The sequence below is a fragment of the Aquarana catesbeiana genome, linkage group LG05 (assembly GCF_042186555.1).
Source record: "Aquarana catesbeiana isolate 2022-GZ linkage group LG05, ASM4218655v1, whole genome shotgun sequence".
Taxonomy (NCBI): Eukaryota; Metazoa; Chordata; class Amphibia; order Anura; family Ranidae; genus Aquarana; species Aquarana catesbeiana.
In genome coordinates, this window is record NC_133328.1 from 451,935,582 (window position 1) to 451,957,322 (window position 21,741).

Genomic DNA, 21,741 nt, shown 5'->3' on the forward strand with positions numbered 1-21,741 from the left:
ACCACATCACTTCCGGTTAAATACCTTAGTAATTGGAGATTGACGAATTGGTGGTTGGACACAACACCGACAACCAAATAGAGTCCAGGACAGGAAGATTGAGTCGTTTTGACAGCACAGCTGCTAATGAGGACAAACTTGTCGCCGCCACGGAGGCGGCCATTTTGTTGGCAAGTATCGGAGCAGAGTAAGAAGCTCCGCTCATAATATCCTGCACCAGACTATTCGGTTGCTGATGTTGTGTCCAACCACCAATTCGTCAAAAACTCCAATTACTGCTGGCTTAAAGAAACCAGAAGTCAAGTGGTGGGAGTTCGACGGATTGGAGAATTTGACAGAACACCGGGTCTGGAGGGAGGATTATTTTGTCTGTTTGTATCAGGCAGTAAGGTTCCATCATGGAAAGAGTTTGGATTTCGCTCGCTCTTCTGGCCGTTACCAGGGCCATTAGCAGTGGCGTTTTTAGAGTAAGGTTTTTGTCTGAGCTGTCTTCCAATGGTTCAAACGGGGGAGAGAGAAATCCTCTGAGCACAGTGGACATATCCCATGTTGGAGTTCTGTCAATTTCTGCAGGCCTGCTCTATTTAGTGACATTAGGAATCACTTTACCTGTGGATCCTCTGCTAGTCTGGTGTACATAAAAGGAGAAGAGTGCTGCCACTTGTACCTTAAGAGTGCTCTAAGATATGTTCTTGTCTGCTCCTTCTTGTAGGAAATCCAGAATTGTCAGCATGATCCATCTGCCGGGAATCTGTTTGTTTTTAGTCCAGGAGACAAACTTTTTCCTTACTTTCCTCGTAGATTGCTCTAGTCATGGGTTTCCTGCTGTCTAGAATAGGGTTGATCACTTTGACAGCCCTTTGTTTTGTAGTCTTACCCTTTCAGTAACCAAGCCGAAAGCTTCAGGAGTCTGTGGTTCGGATGGTTGACTGGTCCCTGTGATAAGAGATCTGGAAGATCCAGCAGTGTCAGCTGTGGCTGGACGCTGAGGTTCTTCAAGTAGCTAAATCGTGCTCTTTGGGGCTAGTATGGTGCTACTAGTATCGCCGCTGCTTTCTGCTTTGATTTTTTGAATCACTCTTGGTATTATGGCAGTTGTAGGGAATGCATAACACAACTGCCGACCCCAGCATTTGCTGAATGCATCTACGCTGCTGTCGCCACCTGTGGGATCCAATGAAAAGAACGTTGGTAATTTTGTGTTTGCCTTGGAGTGGAACAGATATACCTTGGGTACTCCCCACGTTTGTGTGATCTGTGAGAAGAACATGGTTGTTGTGTGTTTTTTCTAATCAATAAATTACTTAACCCTAGTGTCCTAATTGGCCCTCTTGGGAGAACTCTTTTTCTCTCTGTTTTGATATCAGCGACCATTCTGTTTTATAGTCTTCTGGCTTATAATCTGCCAGCATATAGTCCGTTCCTTTCAGGTGGATGCCTGATATTGATCTTATGTTTGTTTCTGCCCATAACAGAATTGTTTCAGTCAGGTTCTTCAGGCTTTGGGATTTTGTTCCCCCCTTGCCTGTTTATGTATGTCACCGTCGTGGTGTTGTCCAATTGAACCCTTACGTCTCTCCTCTGTATCGCTGGTTGGAAGGCTTTTAGTGCATCTTCCACAGATTTTAGCTCCCTCATATTCAAGGAGGCTTGAGACTATTTCGAGTTCCACTTCCCCTGTGTGCAGAGCTCCCCCGTGTGTGCTCCCCAACCTAAGGTACTGGCATCTGTGGTAATCCTGACAGGGTTGGCTTGAGCCCACCTGCGCCCCTCGATGTATCAAAGTGGATTGAGCCACCACTGGAGTGTTTGACTGAGTTCGGAACGGAAATGGACGTGTCTAGGGATGAGGGGTTGCCATCCCACTAGGACAGAATGTAATTCTGTATAGGTCTCATGTAGGGCTGAAACAACTAATCGATTAATCGACAACTAATCGATTATGAAATTAATCGATTACTATTTTCATAATCGATTAATCGGCCAGTAACATAATGGGGTTAAGAAAAACTAAAATGAGCCCTTTATAGTACAAAAAGAGCAAATAATCGCTACTGTAAATGTTACTTCCACAGTTCTACAGTAAAAAAATGAACCCCTTACAGTAGTGATTATCTGTTTTTTTTTTTGTACTATAAAGGGCTAATTTTAGTTTTTTTTTAACCCCATTATGTTACTAAACGTCTTAGACCTGGTTGCACTACAGTTCATTTACATGATTTCCTATGGGACGTGTTCACATCTATGCTTTTTTTAGCCGCTGCGTATTTGGAAAGGGTCAGGGACTTTTTTTAACGCAAAACGGTGCTTTTTTGGTTCAATATACTTCAATGGAGAAGCTGCAGAAAAGCATGTAATGCGTTTTTGCAGAAATTTGTGTTTTTTAATCTGCCCAACAACAAGGCCAAAAAAAAATGCAAAAATGCAAATCGCAGCAAAATCATGTGTGCAAAAATCAAAATGCACAGCAAAAAGCACTGCAGAAATAGACCAAAAGCAAACTGCATAGGTGTGTAGCGAGCCTTATGCTGGCCACACGGATCAATTTTCAGATGAGAATATTCATACGAAAAATCTTTGTACATTCGCTGAATGAAAGAATGTTTGAAATTTTCACTTGTTTTTAACATTCTGTTTTTAAAATGAAGGAAAACCACACACACCGTCGGAAAATTCCTTTGACCAAGAAGTTTCATTATTTCCAAATTGTCACCATGGTTGAAAATGAACATCGATTTGACCCCACTAACGATTAGAAAATCGAACTAACGTTCTTAAAATGCCTTTTTTTTTTTTTTTTTTTTTTTTTGAAGGAAGACTTTGTTTTTTAAATAAAAAAAAATTGATCTCTGAGTCTGATGTAATTTACCAGATTCACCCTTTAATAGTATATATCCTCCAATAGCATATACAGTATATCTCTCCTCTAATAGTATATACAGTACATCTCCTCTAATAGTATATCTCTTCTGTCTGTTATTCTCAGAGTTGATTAGATATTTTGCTCCCTAACCATATAGTTATTTACATTTACCACTGCATAGAGATATTTAAATTGCTTTTTTTTTAAACTTTACATATTAACTAAATTATACACCACACTTTTTTTTTTTTTTTTTTTTTAAAGCTTATTAACCGATTAATCGAAACAATAATCGGCCAACTAATCGATTATGAAAATAATCGTTAGTTGCAGCCCTAGTCTCATGTGAATCTGCGCCCAGGTGATGGCTGGGATTGAAGACGTCATTAGTCCTAGCACTGCCATTCTGAACGTGATGGACTTGGTCCTCAGAGAGGCTATTGCCTGTGAAAATTTTTTTCATTGTTTTCCCTCCTTTAGGAAGGTTTTGGTTAGTCTGGCATCCAGTACATAGCCCAATACACTACTCTCTGGCTTGGGGTCAGCTGCGATTTTTCTGTATTTACTATCCACCCCAGGTTTTTTTAGATAGGACATACTGGTGTGCAGATTGGTTTGTAGGGTCTCCGCTGAGTCTGCAAAGAACAGTAGGTCATCTAATTATGGTATTACGCCAATGCCTTGTTGTCTTAAGCCTTTTAGAGCTTCTGCCATTATCTCCGAGAAGATTCTGGGCGCAAAAGAGATGCCGAAAGGGAGAGCCGTATACTGCAGGTGTAGGGTGGCTGCCGGTCCCCAAATTGCGAAACTCAGGAATCTTTGATGACATGTAAGGTTAGCTGCCTGTAAGTCTATTGTGGCCATAAATGTTCCTTGTGGAAGGATATTTCTAACTGAATAGACTCAAAACTGAATTTTTTGTATTTTATTCTACTGTTGAGAGGCTTGAGGTTCAGTATGAGCCTTAGCTTGCCTGACGGTTTTTTCTTTGTAAAGATATGCAAATAGAATCACGTTTTCTCCTCTTTTTGGGAGGGACACGACAAATGGCTTTCTGATTTAGCAGGTTCTTTGGGGACTCTAGAAAGACTTTTGCCCAATCTTCGTCCCTTGGTAGGATGGTTACCAAGTACCTGGTTGGGGGGCGGGTGGAAAAATCTATTGTGTAGCCTTCTGCTGCTACGTGGCGGATTAATTTTTTTCCTGTGGCTTTCATCCACTGGGGAGGGGCAAAAGCTTCGAGTCTGCCCCCCACCTGAAGACCGTCATTGTTTTTTGTTCTTTGGATTAGGAGGCTTGAGCATGAATTCTCCCTTGTCTTTTTTGTTTGCTGTCCCCAGTGCTTTTTTGAATTGCCGAAAGGGTGCCTTCCCCCGCTTCTTTTTGGTTTGGGGGAACCCCTTGTTTTTTCCTGCTGTCCTGTCTAGTACTGTTTCTAGGTCATGCCCGAATAGCAGGTCTCCCGTGAATGGGATTCTGCATAGTGTGGGGATAGTTCTTAGTGTTACCTTCTGGTAACTCTTGTAGCTGGGTCAACCAAACTATTAAGGTGCGGGCTGTGTAGGTGGAAGCTATCGCTGGATTCAGGTTTGCCACCCCAGCTTCCCAGGTCCTCTTCCCAGGCTATATTCTTATCCATGGGGTCGCCTAAGGTACCTGCATCGTTAAAAGCCAAGTCAGATTCATTTGAGACTCTTGCTAAAGAGGCATCCACTTTGGGGCATTTAGCCCAGGTTTAGGTATCTGCTTCTGCAAATGGATATCTGTGTTTAACCGCTGCTAGTATGAAGAGTTTGTTCTTTGGTTCTTCCCACTTTTTTTTTGACAATGTCTAAGAGTTTGGTGTACTGGAAACGTTCTAGGTTTCTTGGGCTGCAGTACTTTATACATTTTGTCATGTAGGGCAAGCGCTGCGGCTTTTTGCTCTTTGATGCCCAGCGTGTCGGCTATAGCTTTTAGAAGACTATCTTCTGAGGGAAACAAGTTGCCCTCTGATGACGGATGATCTTCAGAATCTGAGCATAGGCCTTCCTCAGAATCATCCTCTTGCCGCTGTACCCGCATGTCCCATGGGTACAGCGGCAAGAGGACGATTCTGAGGAATCCCTATGCTTCCTCAGACTAGTTTGACTAGCGATTGCCGGTGCCTCCAATTTATCAATTGCTGAGCGTAGTGGCGCCACGGTGCTCTATATTTCTTTGAAATTACTGAGCAGGTCTTTGGAGGTAACTTTGAGATTCTTTAGCTACCATCTTGTCTATGCATTTTTGGCATAAAGGCTATTTCCAGTCAGGAGGAAAATGGTGGCTGCAAGAAGAGCATGCTTTTTTGCCAATTTTCGCCTTTCTTTCCTCTGGGGTCTTTGCCTGTAATCAAGCACAAAGGTCCCTGTGAGGTAGGGGGTTTACCAAATTGCATGTAAATAGACAAGTTTGTAGTAAGGTGAAGACAGAGGTGACTCCAAAGTACTCTGGCTTACCTTGGAGCGGTCCTGGCTTGCAGGATCTGCAGGGTAGGGTGGGAAAGCGTCTGACATGGTCAGCCACCAGGATCCTCTGCTTAGAGGGCCCTTTTTAACTGCTTCCTGCATTAGCTCCGGCCTCGCCCCCAGCTGACCCCATGCAGGTTGGTGGATATACCTGCACATGCTGCTTCCTCTGGTGTCCTCCTTCCTGGTTTTCCATTAGGGAGGGAGGCCTTTGCTGATCTCTGTAATTTTTCTCTTTTTTTTTTTTTAATTCGCGGCGCCGCTGCCTGGAAATGATGTTACCGGAAGTGACCCGCTCTATTGTTTTCTTAGAAGGCTTCCAGCCTTCACCAAACTGGCCGCCGACTGGAACCATGTGACCGGAAGTGACATTTTCGGCGCCATCTTGGTACACCCTGTGGGGCCGACCATGTGAAAGACGCCAGGAGAGACTGCTGGGTGCAGCGGCTGCCGTAAGTGGTAGTACGGCAGTCAGGTGGGCTGGCAGCGGGCAGACAAGCGGGCCTCCACCAGTGGAAGGAATGGCATACAGGGGGGAAACCGCCAGTGGCATCTGTTGCAGCTCAGGGGGGGGGGGATGGTTGCAAGCCCCTCTGTAGGGGTGAAACCTCAGGCAGAGCAATATGCTCAAGTTGCTGCCCCTGCTTGCCCTCCCAAGGCCTGCTGGGCTGAATGGGATGCTGGACAGGAAGTTCCCTGCAAAAAGCACAGAGACTTTGAAAAAAAAAAATAAACGTTTTGCAGCTCCTGTGAGTCCGGAGGAAACACAAACAACTGAGGCACACAGGTAAGACGAACACATTTATAATAATGGACTAATGTGTTTCCTGTTCCAGGGAGGAGGAGCCTATGTTTCGGATGCTGCCCTGGAAGATGATTTGAGAAAAACAGAATGACTAGAATACCTCCCTAGTACATCAAGATACAGAAACTAGCACATTCTATGCATGTTCCAGTTGCTTTGACCAGAACTTCCCTCTGATATGACACCCCAAAAAGTTGGCTGACACTAGATGAAGTTCAGGCACTACTTTATGTGCATCTTGCAAGAAGATGGCACCGCTTTATAAGACAAGATGCTCTTAATTACTGCTGTATTTAATTGCAGAGTGAAAAAGTGAGTAAATGCAAGATTGCACTAGCAAAGTGCAGATGAATATTTTGTACTAAAACCTAGTCCTAGATTTTATGTGGAAAAAAAAAATGCTCTGTCTTAAAGTGATAAATAATTAGCTGCCAGCACAACAGAAATCTGTGAACAAATGGGAAAGTGGTAAAGTGCAGTGCTAAAAGTGAAGGTGAAAGTGAGATTTCCCTGACGGGATCAAACTAGTAACAAACCAATACTGATGTGCATAAACCATGATAAAATACATACAATATTACTCTAATATACAAACAACAATAATGATGATGTTTACATAAACCAACAGTGCATATATATATTAAAATGAAAGTCCATAAACTAGTGACTCCAATATATAAAGTGACTTGCGAGATAAATCTGTGAACTAGTTGTCTGTTGATACTCCACCACCAAAAGGAAAGAGGCTTACCAGACAAGTTGAACCCAACTAGACATACGCCTGATGAGTCAACAGAGCTTGTGGTGTAACACACCCAGGGAAGAAAATCAGCATACACGGTTTCCGATATAGACCAATCAGGCAGGGATCCGTCACAAAGTAGAACATCAATGGGTATCCACCAAGGGAACAGTGACCAAAGATCAAGAACAGACCCTCCCAGTATTATATATGGTAAAAGGAAAAAAAATTGGGCCACATAGTGTGATTGCATTTACATAAAGGGCATTTTATTGAAATAAGTAAAAATGGTCACTCACATTTGAGAAGGCATTAAAAGGCATTTAAGTAAAATCAAATATCGCAGTGGCAGCAGCAGAGCCCGTCCCGACCGGTTTAAGACAGATGATCTCTTATTGAGACAAAACCGGTCGGGAGGGGCTCTGCTGATGCCACTGCGATATTTGATTTTACTTAAATGCCTTTTAATGCCTTCTCAAATGTGAGTGACCATTTTTACTTATTTCAATAAAATGCCCTTTATGTAAATGCAATCACACTATGTGGCCCAATTTTTTTTCCTTTTATCATATATATATATATATATATATATATATATATATATATATATATATATATATAATACTGGGAGGATCCGTTCTTGATCTTTGGTCACTGTTCCCTTGGAGGATTACCTGTCCTGGAGTCCAGTGATGTAACCTCCAGGACAGGTAAGTGTCCGATTGTTAAAAGCCAGCAGCTGCAGTATGTGGTTTTTCTGGGCGGAACATCGCTTTAAGTTCCTTACACAGTGCATCCGGAAAGTATTCACAGCGCTTCCCTTTTTCCACATTGTTATGTTACAGCCTTATTCCAAAATGGATTAAATTATTTATTTTCTTCAAAATTCTACAAACAATACCCCATTAAATGACAACGTGAAAGAAGTTTGTTTGAAATCTTTGCAAATTCATTAAAAAAAAAAAAAATAATCACATGTACAGTATTTACAGCCTTTGCCATGACACTCAAAATTGAGTTCAGATGCATCCTGTTTCCACAACTTGATTGGAGTCCACCTGCGGTATATTCAGTTAATTGAACATGATTTGGAAAGGTACACACCTGTCTATATAAGCTCCCACACTTAACAGTGCATGTCAAAGCACAAACCAAGCCATGAAGTCCAAGGAATTGTCTGTAGCCCTCCGAGACAGGATTGTATTGAGGCACAGATCTGGGGAAGGGTGCAGAAAAATGTCTGCAGCATTGAAGTTCCCAATGAGCACAATGGCCTCCATCATCCGTAAATGGAAGAAGTTTGGAACCACCAGGACTCTTCCTAGAGCAGGCCGCCCAGCCAAACTGAGGGGATAAGGGCCTTAAGTCAGGGAGGTGACCAAGAACCCGAATGTCACTCTGACAGAGCTCCAGCGTTTCTCTGTGGAGAGGGGAGAACCTTCAAGAACAACCATCTCTGCCTTACTCCACCAATAAGGCCTGTATAGTAGAGTGGCCAAATGGAAGCTACTCCTCAGTAAAAAGGCATATGACAGCCCGCCTGGAGTTTGCCGAAAGGCACCTGAAGGACTCTCAGACCATGAGAAACAAAATTCTCTGGTCTGATGAAACAAAGATTAAACTCCTTGGCCTGAATGGCAAGTGTCATGTCTGGGAGAAAACCAGGCACTGTTCATCAACTGGCCAATACCATCCCTACAGTGAAGCATGGTGGTGGCAGCATTATGCTGTGGGGATGTTTTTCAGTGGCAGGAACTGGAAGACTAGTAAGGATTGAGGGAAAGATTAATGCAGTAATGTACAGAGACATCCTTGATGCAAACCTGCTGCAGAGAGATCTGGACCTCAGACTGGGGCGAAGGTTCATCTTCCAACAGGACAACGACCCTAACCACAAGCCAAGATAACAAAGGAGTGGCTACGGGACAACTCTGTGAATGTCCTTGTGTGGCCAAGCCAGAGCCCAGACTTGAACCCGATTAAACATCTGGAGAGATCCGAAAAAAGCTGTGCACCAACGCTCCTTATCCATCCTGATGGAGCTTGAGGGGTTCTGCAAAGAAGAATGGGAGAAACTGCCCAAAAATAAGTGTGCCAAGCTTGTAGCATCATACTCAAAAAGAATTGAGGCTGCAATTGGTGCCAAAGATGCTTCACCAAAGTATTGAGCAAAGGCTGTGAATATTTATGTATGGGATTTGTTTTTAATTTTTAATAAATTTGCAAAGATTTCAAAACAAACTTCATGTTGCCATTATGAGGTATGGTTTGTAGAAAATGATGCATTTAATCCATTTTGGAATAAGGCTGTAACATAACAAAAAAAAAAAAAAAAAAAAATGGGGAAAAAGTGAAGCGCTGTGAATACTTTCTGGATGCACGGTTAATACCTTTCACTTTAGCCTACTTACTAAAGCTTACTAGGACAACTTTATTCACATATTGCTTTTTTAACACCAAAGTTAAAAACATTTCTGCAATGGTTTAAATGCTTAATAGTTTGGGGGAAAAAAACTAAACTGCATACCACTTTTTTAGCTGGCGATTCCAAAGCATCAGACTTCCTCTTGAGTGAACAGCTAGAGACACTGGTAGCTGATTGGTTTCCAACCAGACCATCTGATGGATGACCTGAGGGTGGCTGCCAAAAAGGAAACAAGCATTTGGTACGCTAGGATCATTTTTGTCTTTAATGACAGCTATATAAAAAGGTCAAATGCTGGCAAAGCAGAAAGTTATAGGAAAAAATGTATTGATTTTTTACAATGGTTCAAAATATACATTACTCCAAGTGCACATTATAACTTTTCACTAAAAATTCAGGTGGCATTAAAGTAGATTTCCAAACAAAGACTATTGAAGAAATTAAAGTATTTGTGCCAGGAGTTTAGTTTTAAAGTGGAAGTAAACCCAATGTTATCCTTTCTAAACTACTGCCATAGGGGTTATCTATAAGGATATACATGCCTCCTGCACGTATCTTTACCTGTCAAATGTCTCCACTCTTTCTGTTATTAGACCCGAAAAACTGCAGATTCTGTGGGTGGGTCTGTTGTCTGGAGCTCAGTGGGTGGAGTCATGATGTCAGTAGACTCCCCGCCCACCTCTACACTACCCTTGTCAATATGCATTTTTCTCCTGTGTATTTCTTACACTGAACTTCTGCTATGATCTCTAACATCCAGTGAAAAGACAGGAAAGTAACCACATGACTTCAGCATGCCCAATTATGATGAGGTGTGGAACATCCAATCTTGGCAGAGCAGCAGAAGAAAGGAGTGGGAGGGAATTAAAAAATAATGCATGTGTCTTAGGCTAGTGCAGGAGATATGTAAATCACCTGTCACTCACAGCAAGGGGGAGGGTTTGACAAAGTTTTTCTCTGTTTGTCAAGTTTTATCTCACTGAACAATAAAAGAGGATTGCTCAGAGCTGGATTAACTCTTTGTGGCAAGACTGGGCTCAAATGATAGGAAATCTTATACTCTATATTATGACAAAAAAAAAAAAAGTTTGGGTTTACATCCATTTTAAGGATAATCACCAGATTTCCCCAAAAGTTCAAAAAAAGGTTTTATAATCACAGGAAAAGATATCAGGCATTGTACTGATTTGTAGACATCAGGAACAAGGCTCACCTTGAAGTTCCTTATAGGCAGTGTTAATCCTTCAGTCTAGCCTACTTACTAAAGCTTACTAGGTCAAATTCATTCACACATTGCTTCTTTTTTTTTTTTTTTTTTAAACACCAAAGTTTAAAACATTTCTGCAATGGTTTTCATGCTAAATAGTTTGGGGAAAAAAAAGCAAGGCTGCATACCACTTTCTTAGCTGGCGATTCCAAAGCATCAGACTTCCTCTTGAGTGAACAGCTAGATACACTGATAGCTGATTGGTTTCCAACCAAATCATCTGATGGATGACCTGCGCGCGGCTGCCAAAAAGGAAACAAGCTTCATTTGGTACACTAGGATCATTTTGAATCTTAATGACATTCTATATAAAAAGGTCACATGCTGGGAAAGCAGAAAGTTATAGGAAAATTGTATTCATTTTTACAATGGTTCAAAACATTACACTAAGTGCACATTATAACTTTTCACTACAAATTGAGGTGCCATTAACCGGTTCCCGACCAGCTCACGTACTTATACTGAGGCACAATGGCTCTCCTGGGCAAATCCCTGTATGGGTACATCCTTCTCTTTAAGAGCTGCCAGAGGGCGGGCACCGCCGGAGGCACGCACCGGCTGCACGGCGGGGGACCCAATTCATGTGGCCGGCGGTTATCGCGTGCACGAGAGCCAACACAGGGATTTGTGTGTGTGCGCGTGTATAAACACACAAATCCCTGTTCTGTCAGGGGAGAGGAGACATATCATATAGTTGTTCCTACCAAGTAGGAACAACGATATGTCTCCTCCCCAGTCAGTCCCATCCCCATACAGTTAGAACACATCTAGGGAACACACATTTAGCCTTTCGATCGTCCCCTAGTGCTAACCCCTTCGCTACCAGTGACATATATATAGCACTAATCGCTGTATAAATGTCAATGGTCCCAAAAATGTGTCAAGTGTCCAAATCTTTCTGCCGCAGTACCGAAAAGAAAAAAAAAAAAATGCCATAAAATTGTCGCTTTTTGTTTATAGCGCAAAAAATAAAAACCGCAGGGGTGATCAAATATCACAAAAAAAAAAAAAAAGAGAAGATGCAAATTTTGTTTAGGTACCACATTGCATGACCGCGCAATTGTCAGTTAAAGCAACGCAGTTCCAAATCGTAAAAAGTGCTGGTCAGAAAGGGGGCAAAATTTTCTGGGGCTTTTGTGGGTAAAGTAGATTTCCAATCAAATACTAACTATACTTAAACCTGCTCCCACCTCCATTCTAAGCCTATTCTAACTACAATGTAAATGGAAAGACGTCTATACTTACCCAGTCTAATGCCCCGTACACACGGTCGGACTTTGTTCGGACATTCCGACAACAAAATCCTAGGATTTTTTCCGGCGGATGTTGGCTCAAACTTGTCTTGCATACACACGGTCACACAAAGTTGTCGGAAAATCCGATCGTTCTAAACGCGGTGACGTAAAACACGTACATCGGGACTATAAACGGGGCAGTGGCCAATAGCTTTCATCTCTTTATTTATTCTGAGCATGTGTGGCACTTTGTCCGTCGGATCTGTGTACACATGATCGGAATTTCCGACAACGGATTTTGTTGTCGGAAAATTTTATATCCTGCTCTAAAACTTTGTGTGTCGGAAAATCCGATGGAAAATGTGTGATGGAGCCTACACACGATCGGAATTTCCGACAACAAGGTCCTATCACACATTTTCCGTCTGAAAATCCTAACGTGTGTACGGGCATAAGGGTGCTCCGGTCCAGTCACATGATCGGCTCCCAAGCCAGCTTTTCTGTAGAAGGGGGAGCCCCGACAACCGATGCACCATAGAAAGCCTACTGGTGACATTATCACACAGGCTCTGCAGCCGTTATCGGCGATCTCTCCTCTTTACTGAAGCTGGCCGCTGGACAGATCATGTAACCGGACTGGAGTACCCTTCAGAATAGGAGTATAGACATCTTTCCTTTACAGGGTCGTTAGAATAGAATTAGAATGGGGGTGGAAGCAGGTTTAAGTATAGTTAGAATTTGACTGGAATTCTACTTTAAAGTTACTCAAGGTAACATGCTGTATACAAGGTAGTGTAGTGCATGATTTTGCATGCATTTGAGGGATGCATCGATAGTTATTTTAAAGACTGCGCACGAGTAACGATCCATTTTCTCAAGTACTCACTAATACCAATTACCGATACCTATTGTGCCCTTAGGCTCGATTCACACCTATGCATGTTGCTTTTGAGCATTTTTGGAGGGTTTTTTTTCATGCTTGCCACGTTTTTGAGCAGCGTTTTTGCCGCGATTTGCGTTTTTTTGTTTTTTTTTTCTTTTTTTTTTAGTCTTACAAAAAAATTACAAAAAAAATAAAAATAAAAAAAAAACGGCAAAAACGCACCAAAAACGCTGCAAAAACGGTGCACTTGCGTTTTTGATGCTTGTCCATTGAAAACCATTACATGCAAAACGCTGCTTTTTGCATGAAAAAAAGTCCCCGACCCTTTCCAAAAACGCAGAGATACAAAAAAGCATTGATGTGAACATGTTCCATAGGAACCCATGTTAAAAAATTCCCGTGCATTTCTGCAAAATGCAAAATGCATCAAAAAACGCGCTAGTGTGAATGGGGCCTAAGATTTATTTTTTATGGTTCACACAAGTGAACAAGTTTAATCACACACATAGGTTGGACTTGATGGACTTGTGTCTTTTTTCAACCTCACCTACTATGTAACTATAACTATGTAAGCGTGATTTGACGGTTCAAAAATCGCATGACAAGTTGCACCCCATTTGTGATTTCATTGTGACTTGCATTGACTTCTGTTAAGTGAAGTTGCAATTAACGCAGAGGTTCAAATCGCACTGATCTACGGCTTTGTACAATGCTCGTGCAAATGCTTGGTACCAGTAAAACGTTTCCCCAAGAAAAAAAATTCACCCAGAAAATGTTTTTATTTTGTTTCTCATAAAGCAGAGGCTGTGAGCCTGCATCTCTAGTAAATACCCTCCTCCAATTTTGGAGTACATTACCCAACAGCTCTTGCAGGACAGGGTACATCACAACTCACACTCATTTACCAGTGAGAAAGGAGATCGGCGTGTGTGCTCAGCATTGCCAGCCCTTCTTCATAGTGACAAAGCCTGCACATCAGGGGAAGGGCTAGTGTTCCTATTCAATTTTGCAGTCCTTAGAAGAGACACTGGGGAAAAGGGTTACAACACTGCTGCTTAAACAGTGGCAATGCAGTGTTGTCAGCCCTTTGCAGGTGGTTAGGTCAATGCAGACATACTTGCAGGATCAATAGGTATGAACGGTTGGAAGTAAATGGAACTAACTTGGACAGAGGGAATGTACAATTATTAGTAGAAAAATTTTATTTTGCCTGGAGATGCACTTTAAGAAGCTTCTTCTACATTTGCCCATGAGGATCAAGAGCGCTCGTTGTTATGAAGCCCGTGGCGCCCATATTTTCCAGGAGAGCATAGAGTCTGGAACCAAGCAATTGGACACTCGGAGGTGAACTGGTGGCTAATTTAAGTCATGACCAAAAAAAAATAATGAGTCATCTAAAACAGCAAAGACAGGTATGCACAGAACACAGCCCACAAAGCCAAAGATAATATTTTTACTGAGACTTTCTAAAGCCTGCTTCCAGCACACCAGGCAATTAAAAGGTAATTAAAGTGATACTAAAGCCTTGCCCCCCCCATTTAAAAATAACAAACATGTTATACTTACAAGCAGCTTGCTATGGGGGCACCCAAGCAGAGCTGCAGCTCCATGTGTCCATTGAGACAGGGAGCCGTGGCCCGGCCCCACCCCCTCTCTCTCCTCACTGGCTCATTGACTTTGATTGACAGCAGCGGGAGCCGAATGGTGCTCTGCTGCTGTCTCAACCAATCAGGAAGGAAAGTCCCGGCCAGCTGAGTCTCTTGTGCTACATTGCTGGAAAGAGATGGGGCTCAAGTAAGTATTAGGGGGCTAGGGGAGATGCTGCACACAGGTTTTTTATCCTAAAGTGGTTGTAAACACTAGCTCATTATGAAATACTTACCTTAGAATGACGATGTTGCAGTGGTCCCTGTACACTGCTGTGACAGGCGACATGTCTTCAGAATGCTACTTCCGGGTTCACGGGCTCTGGAGCTGTAATTGGTCAGAACGGCGATGACATCACCCCTGCGCCACACACAAGTCGTTTCTTCAGTACGCATGTGCCGATGACGTCGGCACATGCGTATACAGTGACTATTTCCTTAACTGAGTTTAGGAGAAATTCACGGTAGCTAGAGGCAAAAGTGGTTGTAAAGGGTTTACAACCATTTTAAAGTATAGAATGCATTAAGAAAAAAAAAAAAAAAAAAAAAAAAAAAAAAAAAAGAACCTTCTGTATTTAGAATCACTTTAAAAGCATTAAAAATAATGACAACTCAGTCCAACACCAATATATTGCACATTGCTGTATCCATAGAATAAGAGAAACATCCTTCAGATGAGTGTAAGCAGCTCTTAATGCAAAGATCAACACACCAGAGAAACCATCACATGTAAAAGGTCAAATGTAATAAGAAATGGGCTAAAATTCGTCAATGCTGTATGTTTTTTTTTACACCCCTGTGAATAAATAAAGATGACCTTTCGGAGGAAATTGTGATGACAGAAACAGGATTGCCAAAGCTGATCTGCAAATGTTAGTTGCCTGGCTCTCATGTCGACCCAATGGTTTAAATACTTTGTGTCACTGACCCGTAACAAGTATCTTTCTGTATCTGCTGTGATTGCAATCAAATCCCTTTTGCTAAATTGATTGACCACAGATGAAAATAGAGTCCATGAGTGCAATGAGAAAAACAGAAGGGTTTTTTTTTTTTTTTTAAATAAAAAGAGAAGAGGAAAAAGGAAGTGCAGCAAAGAGATATCCTTGACGCCAACATACAATGGTCTAATCAGTATGTTTATTAAAAAACACACACAATCTAGGCCAGTGTTTCCCAACCAGAGTTCTGTTGCAAATCAACATTGCGGCTGATGTATATCCGCCCAATGTTGGTTCCAGCGTTTCCAACATGCGCTGACAGTGCGTACTGTCAGCACTCATTGATACCTGATGCCTTCTCTGTAGGTCCAGCTCAGAGAACTCAGAGGGCGGAGCAGAGATGGAATGCAGAGAGTAGGAGCTCTCAATTCAGACTATGGAGGTGGGGAGCACAGAGTAGCAGCAAGTGGCTGGATCAGGAGGTGTGATTCTGTCTGAATGGTAGCAGTGATGCATACTGTGGAAGGGGGGGGGGTAGGGGGCAGAGAAAAGGAGTACATGGTTGGATCGGAAGGCGAGATCCTGTGTACAGAAGGGGTAAATGCAGACTGTGGCGTTAGAGAGCAGAGAACAGGAAGAGACATCCTGTGAATAGCAGTACTGAATGCAGACTGCAGAGAACAGGAGCACAGTTTGATCAGGCTAAATGTAGCAGGAGGTGAGATTATAATAGCTTTATGTTATGCCATAATTGTACATAATGCTATTATGATCTCACCTCCTGCTACATTCAGCCTGATCCAGCTGTGTGCCCAAATACAGGATCTCGCCTCCTACAACATTCACCCATGTGCTCCCACTCTCCGCACTCCTGGCACCACCCTAGTTATAGTTTCAGCTTTACAGGAGCTGAAATTATAGGAGGCGGCATCAGGTATTAAATGCGTATTGATAGTACTGGCTGTCAGTGTGCATTGAAAAAACATTGGTATTATGTGCGTATTTATTTTGCGTATTTTTTCTGCACAGAAATATGCAACATTTGAGTATTTGTCTCTGCAGAAAAATGCATACATGACACCGACATTGTCATATGAACAGGGCACATAGAAGTCAAGGGTTTTCTTTATGTCCTTGCAGATACCTACATTAGGAAAAAAACGCATGTCGGCACACTGTGTGACCAAGACCAAAGTATTCCGTGCAGGTCAAATCTGCACCATTTTCCATCAATCCTTATATGCATATACCGTATGTTGTGAACAAGGCCCAACTGTTCCTATAGTCTGCGGTCTTCTTTATGAATCACAATATTGGGGAGATTTGTTCAAGTTCAACAAGGCCTCGTTCACAGCATATGTGCAAAAAAACTGATGGAAACTATGTGTAGATTTGACTTGCATAGAATATTTTGGGCTTCTTTTAACATAGGTCTCTGCAAGGACATAAGGAAAACAATTGATATCTATGTGCCCTGTTTACACCACAATGTTGGCGTCGGACGAGCGTGTCAGAACAATTGGGGTTAAAAAGAATTAATGCCTATGCGCATCATATTTTTCATCTGTCTTTATGAGCCATGCCTTTGGACAGAGATTTATGTAAGAGACTTTAGGGCTCCTTGCATATCATCCTAGATGGTAAATTAAGGGTTTGGACACTTAGACAAAACAATAAAAGGTCCATGGGCTAGTGTGTATTGTAGGAGACCAGTGTCTCATATTTCAAGAGAACCATGAGTTGAAAACACATTTTGAGAGAAGGCGCTTGTTATGACAGAGTTTTAAAGAATAGAAACTATGTTTGTGATATAATCATTAGTGGGTTGAGTACCACATTACTTAACTCAAGGAATTTAAAGAAAAAGTAATTAGTGTGGGGTATATATTCGCATGGCCATATATCTGAGTTTCAACCAGAAAGTTTGACATATCTGTCACAAGGTAGACATTTTTTTTATCATAGCTTGTGTTCTTTAAAGTTAAAGTCAAAAGGTTATCTGGACATATTCAATTAACATTATAAGATCAATATCAATACAAAACTGCCCCCTAGTGGTGAACATGGTAAAGTCCAAAATGGCTTCCTAATATTAGTTTTGTCATGGTTACATGGTAATAAACACATCATTTGACATCATTAGTTATGTAGTAGTGACACGCACACACTTTTTGGGTGGGATAAAAGAGTATACACATGGGAGATGATAGGAGAGGAGAGAAAAGATTACCAAAGGGGCTGGAGAGCTGGAAGTTCGGGAATATCTAGGAAATGAAAGTTCCCTTTGGATACCCAGCAAACATCTTCTCAAAACAAAAGAGCTCAAAAGTTTTGGTGAAGTATAGATCAAATATTTCTGTATGCCATAGATGGCACTTGCCTTTAGAAAAAAAACCCTATAGGTCTCAAATATCTAGGTACTCAAAGGGCACTTTTTTGTTATATTACCCCTTCATGATGGAGGGTAAAACAAATCTTTAACACCTGAACACAGTTTTGCAACTTTGGCATACACTAGTAAAACAAATATTATGGCAACTAATTTGTGTATCCAGGCGAATTACACCATATTTTTTTCAGGACCCATTGGGCTTTCATTTGGTTGTAAATGATAATGTTATCTGGTAGGGTTTTTTTTTTATCAAAAGTAAACTGTCTCAAACTAATTTCTTAGTAAATGGTATATTTCTTGCCATTACCTTGACCTACCAAATACCAACCAAAAAACGAATTCTCCTATTTCTGCCAATCACCGTGATACTACATAAGTGGCAGTCATTGTCATTCATTGTTGCCTAAAAACAGTGCGCGTTTTATTTTTTTAATCCTATCTAAAAAAAACACACAGGCCCCAATCTTTAACCTCAACCTGGACCTGGACATTTGACCAAGCATGAACTTTGACCACAACATCGGAGTTGTCCTGTGTTACCTCTGGGGGCCCAATTAAATCTTTGATCCACGTATGGGCTAGCCAGTCGTAGACAAGTCAATTGATCGATAGACTTGTATACAACCTGCCTGTCTCAAACTCCACTGGGCAAAACGGACAGCATTCCAAAAACAAGGTGCGTTGGCAGCCCACAACAGGATGCAGTAGCTGACTGCTTTCTGGCAAATCAGCAGGTATATTTCTGTACTTGCAGGGTCTTTGAAAAGACAAAACATTTCCAATGTGTGCTTATTACACAGTACTATACTTTTTTTTTTTTTTTTAAGCCCATACAATACAAGGTGTACCTGCACCTTGCATTTTTCACCTGCAGAAGATGTGCATTGACATTGTAGTTTCATGGTGTCATTTGGTGGCCTGTATGCACAGCCCATAGTAGAATAAAATCGTCACAATATGGTGTCAGAAGTTCCTGTTTTGTTCAAACATGAGACATGCGGCATGGCACTGCACAGGCTAATGCATGATCCTGGTCTGTAATCTGAGAATCACTTCCTGTGAAGAAACTACATATATCACAAACCCTGGATCTCTCAGTCTAGCAATGGTGCAAATAAGAGCTAAATAGTAATTAGATCTAGAAAAGATGTGAAGGAGATGATGGCAATGCATGTTTTGGGAGACTACGTGACCCAGAACAGGAAGTTGTCTTGTGCCTTTGGCAAATATGGACAAGCTAGGTGAATACATGGACATAGGGAGAATCTAACAGCCATGACAATACAAAATGCAGCGACAACATGCAAGCCCATCATTACATGGTAAGAAACACAAGCACTAGGAAAATAACTACAATAATAACCAAAGAAATTTGAAAGTGTACATAAAAAAAAAACAAAACAAAAAAAACACACAACAACACAAAAACACACAACAACACAAAAACACACACACACACACACACACACACCCCAACAAAAACTGCAGAGAGACTTCATGTAGGAATGTAAAATCCTGGAGTTGGGCTTTTAGGTCTGCACATATTTTACTACTAAGAGTAGAGAACAAACTACAGAGATTAAAACAGAAGATCAGCTTACAGCAGAACCCTCACCATCAAAGTATTATGAGAAATAAGGGAGGTTTTTCCACAGCAGTAAGGACCCAGCAATTCATTAAAACAAAAAGCAGGGTTCAACTTTTCTACATCTCCTTAAAAGAATTATACAAAATAAATGTATAAAAGACATACAATTTCAGAGCTTTGATGTCTTCTGTCCATTGTAACAGGTGGTGTCTTCTTTAGCTACTGTAATTCCATTTCCACTTCCTATCTCCCCGGAAATATTCCTCCTCTTTCTGCAATGAAAAAACTTTAAGTATAAACACCAAACAAAAAAAAAATTATATAAATAAATTTTATTATATATATTCATTCAATGGACTGAATATTTCAAAATGATTACCCTCATAAACAGTAAACAGCACACAGAGGCAGTTAATACTAACTTCAAAATGATTTCAGAAATTGGCAATAATATGTAATACCATGTACATACACAAACACGCTTACCTATGTCCACCCTGCCTATCTTCCCTGTGGCCTCTATGCAGCTGGTGGTCCCCTTTAAAAATACATGTCTGCATGCACGATATGAAGCGCATAATGTCACAGGCCGCGTGCTCACAGAATACATTACACATCTGTCTATACAAATAAAAAAAAAAACACAATTCCTCCCAGATTTTTGTGAAAAGTTTTTTTTTATCTTTTTTTAAACAGCAAATGAGCGTAATGTTACACAGCTCATCTACTTTATTCCGTGCATGCACAGTATGAAAATACTGCAAGATCTCACAGCTTAGATATGGGATCCTCCCGAAGACACTAGTGATGTTGCCTTCCTGGTGGCCATCTGTGCAGCTGGGGCTGCATCACTAGTTCCTCTGAGGGCATAAGGAAGTAGATGCAAAAAGAGGTTAGTAATAAAAAAAAAAAAAAAAAAAAAAGTTCTTTTACTACACAAATCAGTGTACGAAGATTTGTCAGCTGGGAGTTGCTCAAGTTGTAGCTGCTGCAAGGCTATAGACTCTCCCCATGTGACAGTGCTAGTGACTGGCCTAGCGCGGTCACATGCTTCTCCATACCTAGAAGCCGCAGTAATTTATTTTGTTTTGACAAGCAACAATAGGTGACCAAACAAAAGCTGCAAGAGGGCTTAAAGCATACTTGTCACTTTGGTTCGCATGAACCTTTAAAGAAAATCCAAAACAAACTATATTTTACGCTTTCAATAACATAGGGAATGGCTAAAGCTGAACACCCAGAAAAGAGCTGCTACATGGGTGAAATGGGAACCGTTTCAATAAACAAGTGATTTCTATTCTAAGATTTACACAGCCCTCCCAGAAAGTACAGTCCTGTGTGGCAGGGCAAAAAAAAAAAAAAAAAAAAAAAAAAAAGAAAACTGATTGCTTTTGGCTACAGCTGGGTAACACTTACAGGACTCGTCTCTGCCCCAGCATGTGAATAAACAATCAAAAGAAAAAGCAGAAGACTGCTCCTTGTTAGCACTTCAGCACAACTGTTTGTGCTGCTTCTCCCTCTCCCAGTGCTGAGTACTGCTGCACAGGGGCTGTATCAAGTTAATACTTCAAATGTAGGCACTGCTTCCATTTAAAAGTAAATTAATATTGTGCTGCATTATTTTGTCTTTATATATGCTTAGTGTTCAGCTATAAAACCCGTGTCAAGTTTTTTTTTTTTTTTTTTTTCTCTTTACAGTGATACATTGAGATTTTTCTTTTCCTGCCTCAAGAAAAAACACTTGGCAACAACTGAAAACTTTACCTGCTCACCAGAACAGAGAAGGTGAATGTGTCACTACTGAGAACAGACAACAATAAAAACCTGAAAGAGGTTCTAACTATTTCCTACTACAAGCCAAGCAAATGGCTTTAGAAACATCTTAGGATGGAACTAATCCGGGAACAAAGGTGCAAGCAGGAGGGTTTTCTTTTTCCTTAAATTGCAGAAGAGACATACTATAGGAGTAAATTTACTGTATAAAGCTGTAAACCTTCCCTTCACTGCAGATGAATCTTCCAGGTGCAAGTGTTTACAGTGATTCACCACCAGTAAAGGTTTTTATCAAAAGCCACAATGCCCTAATGTCTCTTCTGCAACAAAAGCTTCTTACCTTGCAAACTTCTTTAGAGTGTACACTGAACTGCACACGCACAGCTCATTGTACAAGTTTCGTATGCCTTGGTGCTGTGCATATGTGTGGGAGTTGGGTCATCCTTGGCCTGCCAATGAAGCAGGAAGAAGATACTGAACCCTGAAGAAGACCAAACAAGAATGTCAGCACTGATGAGGGAAAAGGTTTGCAGCATTTAGTTACCCTTTAAAGGGGATCTCCAGCTTTAGTTACAGTTTAAATAGTTAGTTCATTTGGGTCAAGCTGGCCCAAACAAACCATTTCCCTCACTAACGTGTGGCTGCTGGGTGTGCTGTATAAACTGTATGTAGTATACAGCACTGTATTCCAGGTG

The 21,741-nt window shown here is 41.3% G+C and overlaps 1 protein-coding gene across 5 annotated transcripts in view; it reads right to left on the reverse strand.

Moving 5' to 3' along the window:
• Positions 1-21,741, reverse strand: part of RNMT (RNA guanine-7 methyltransferase) — a 96,101-nt gene that overhangs the window by 69,392 nt on the left and 4,968 nt on the right. For all 5 annotated transcript variants that reach the window (XM_073631285.1, XM_073631288.1, XM_073631286.1 and 2 more), the window contains exons 2-4: positions 19,439-19,545; positions 10,720-10,833; positions 9,427-9,540 (exon numbers count right to left, since the gene is read on the reverse strand). In XM_073631285.1, coding sequence (XP_073487386.1) covers positions 9,427-9,540; positions 10,720-10,833; positions 19,439-19,468 — 258 coding nt within the window. In that variant the 5' untranslated portion in view covers positions 19,469-19,545. The remainder of the gene's footprint in view (positions 1-9,426; positions 9,541-10,719; positions 10,834-19,438; positions 19,546-21,741) is intronic.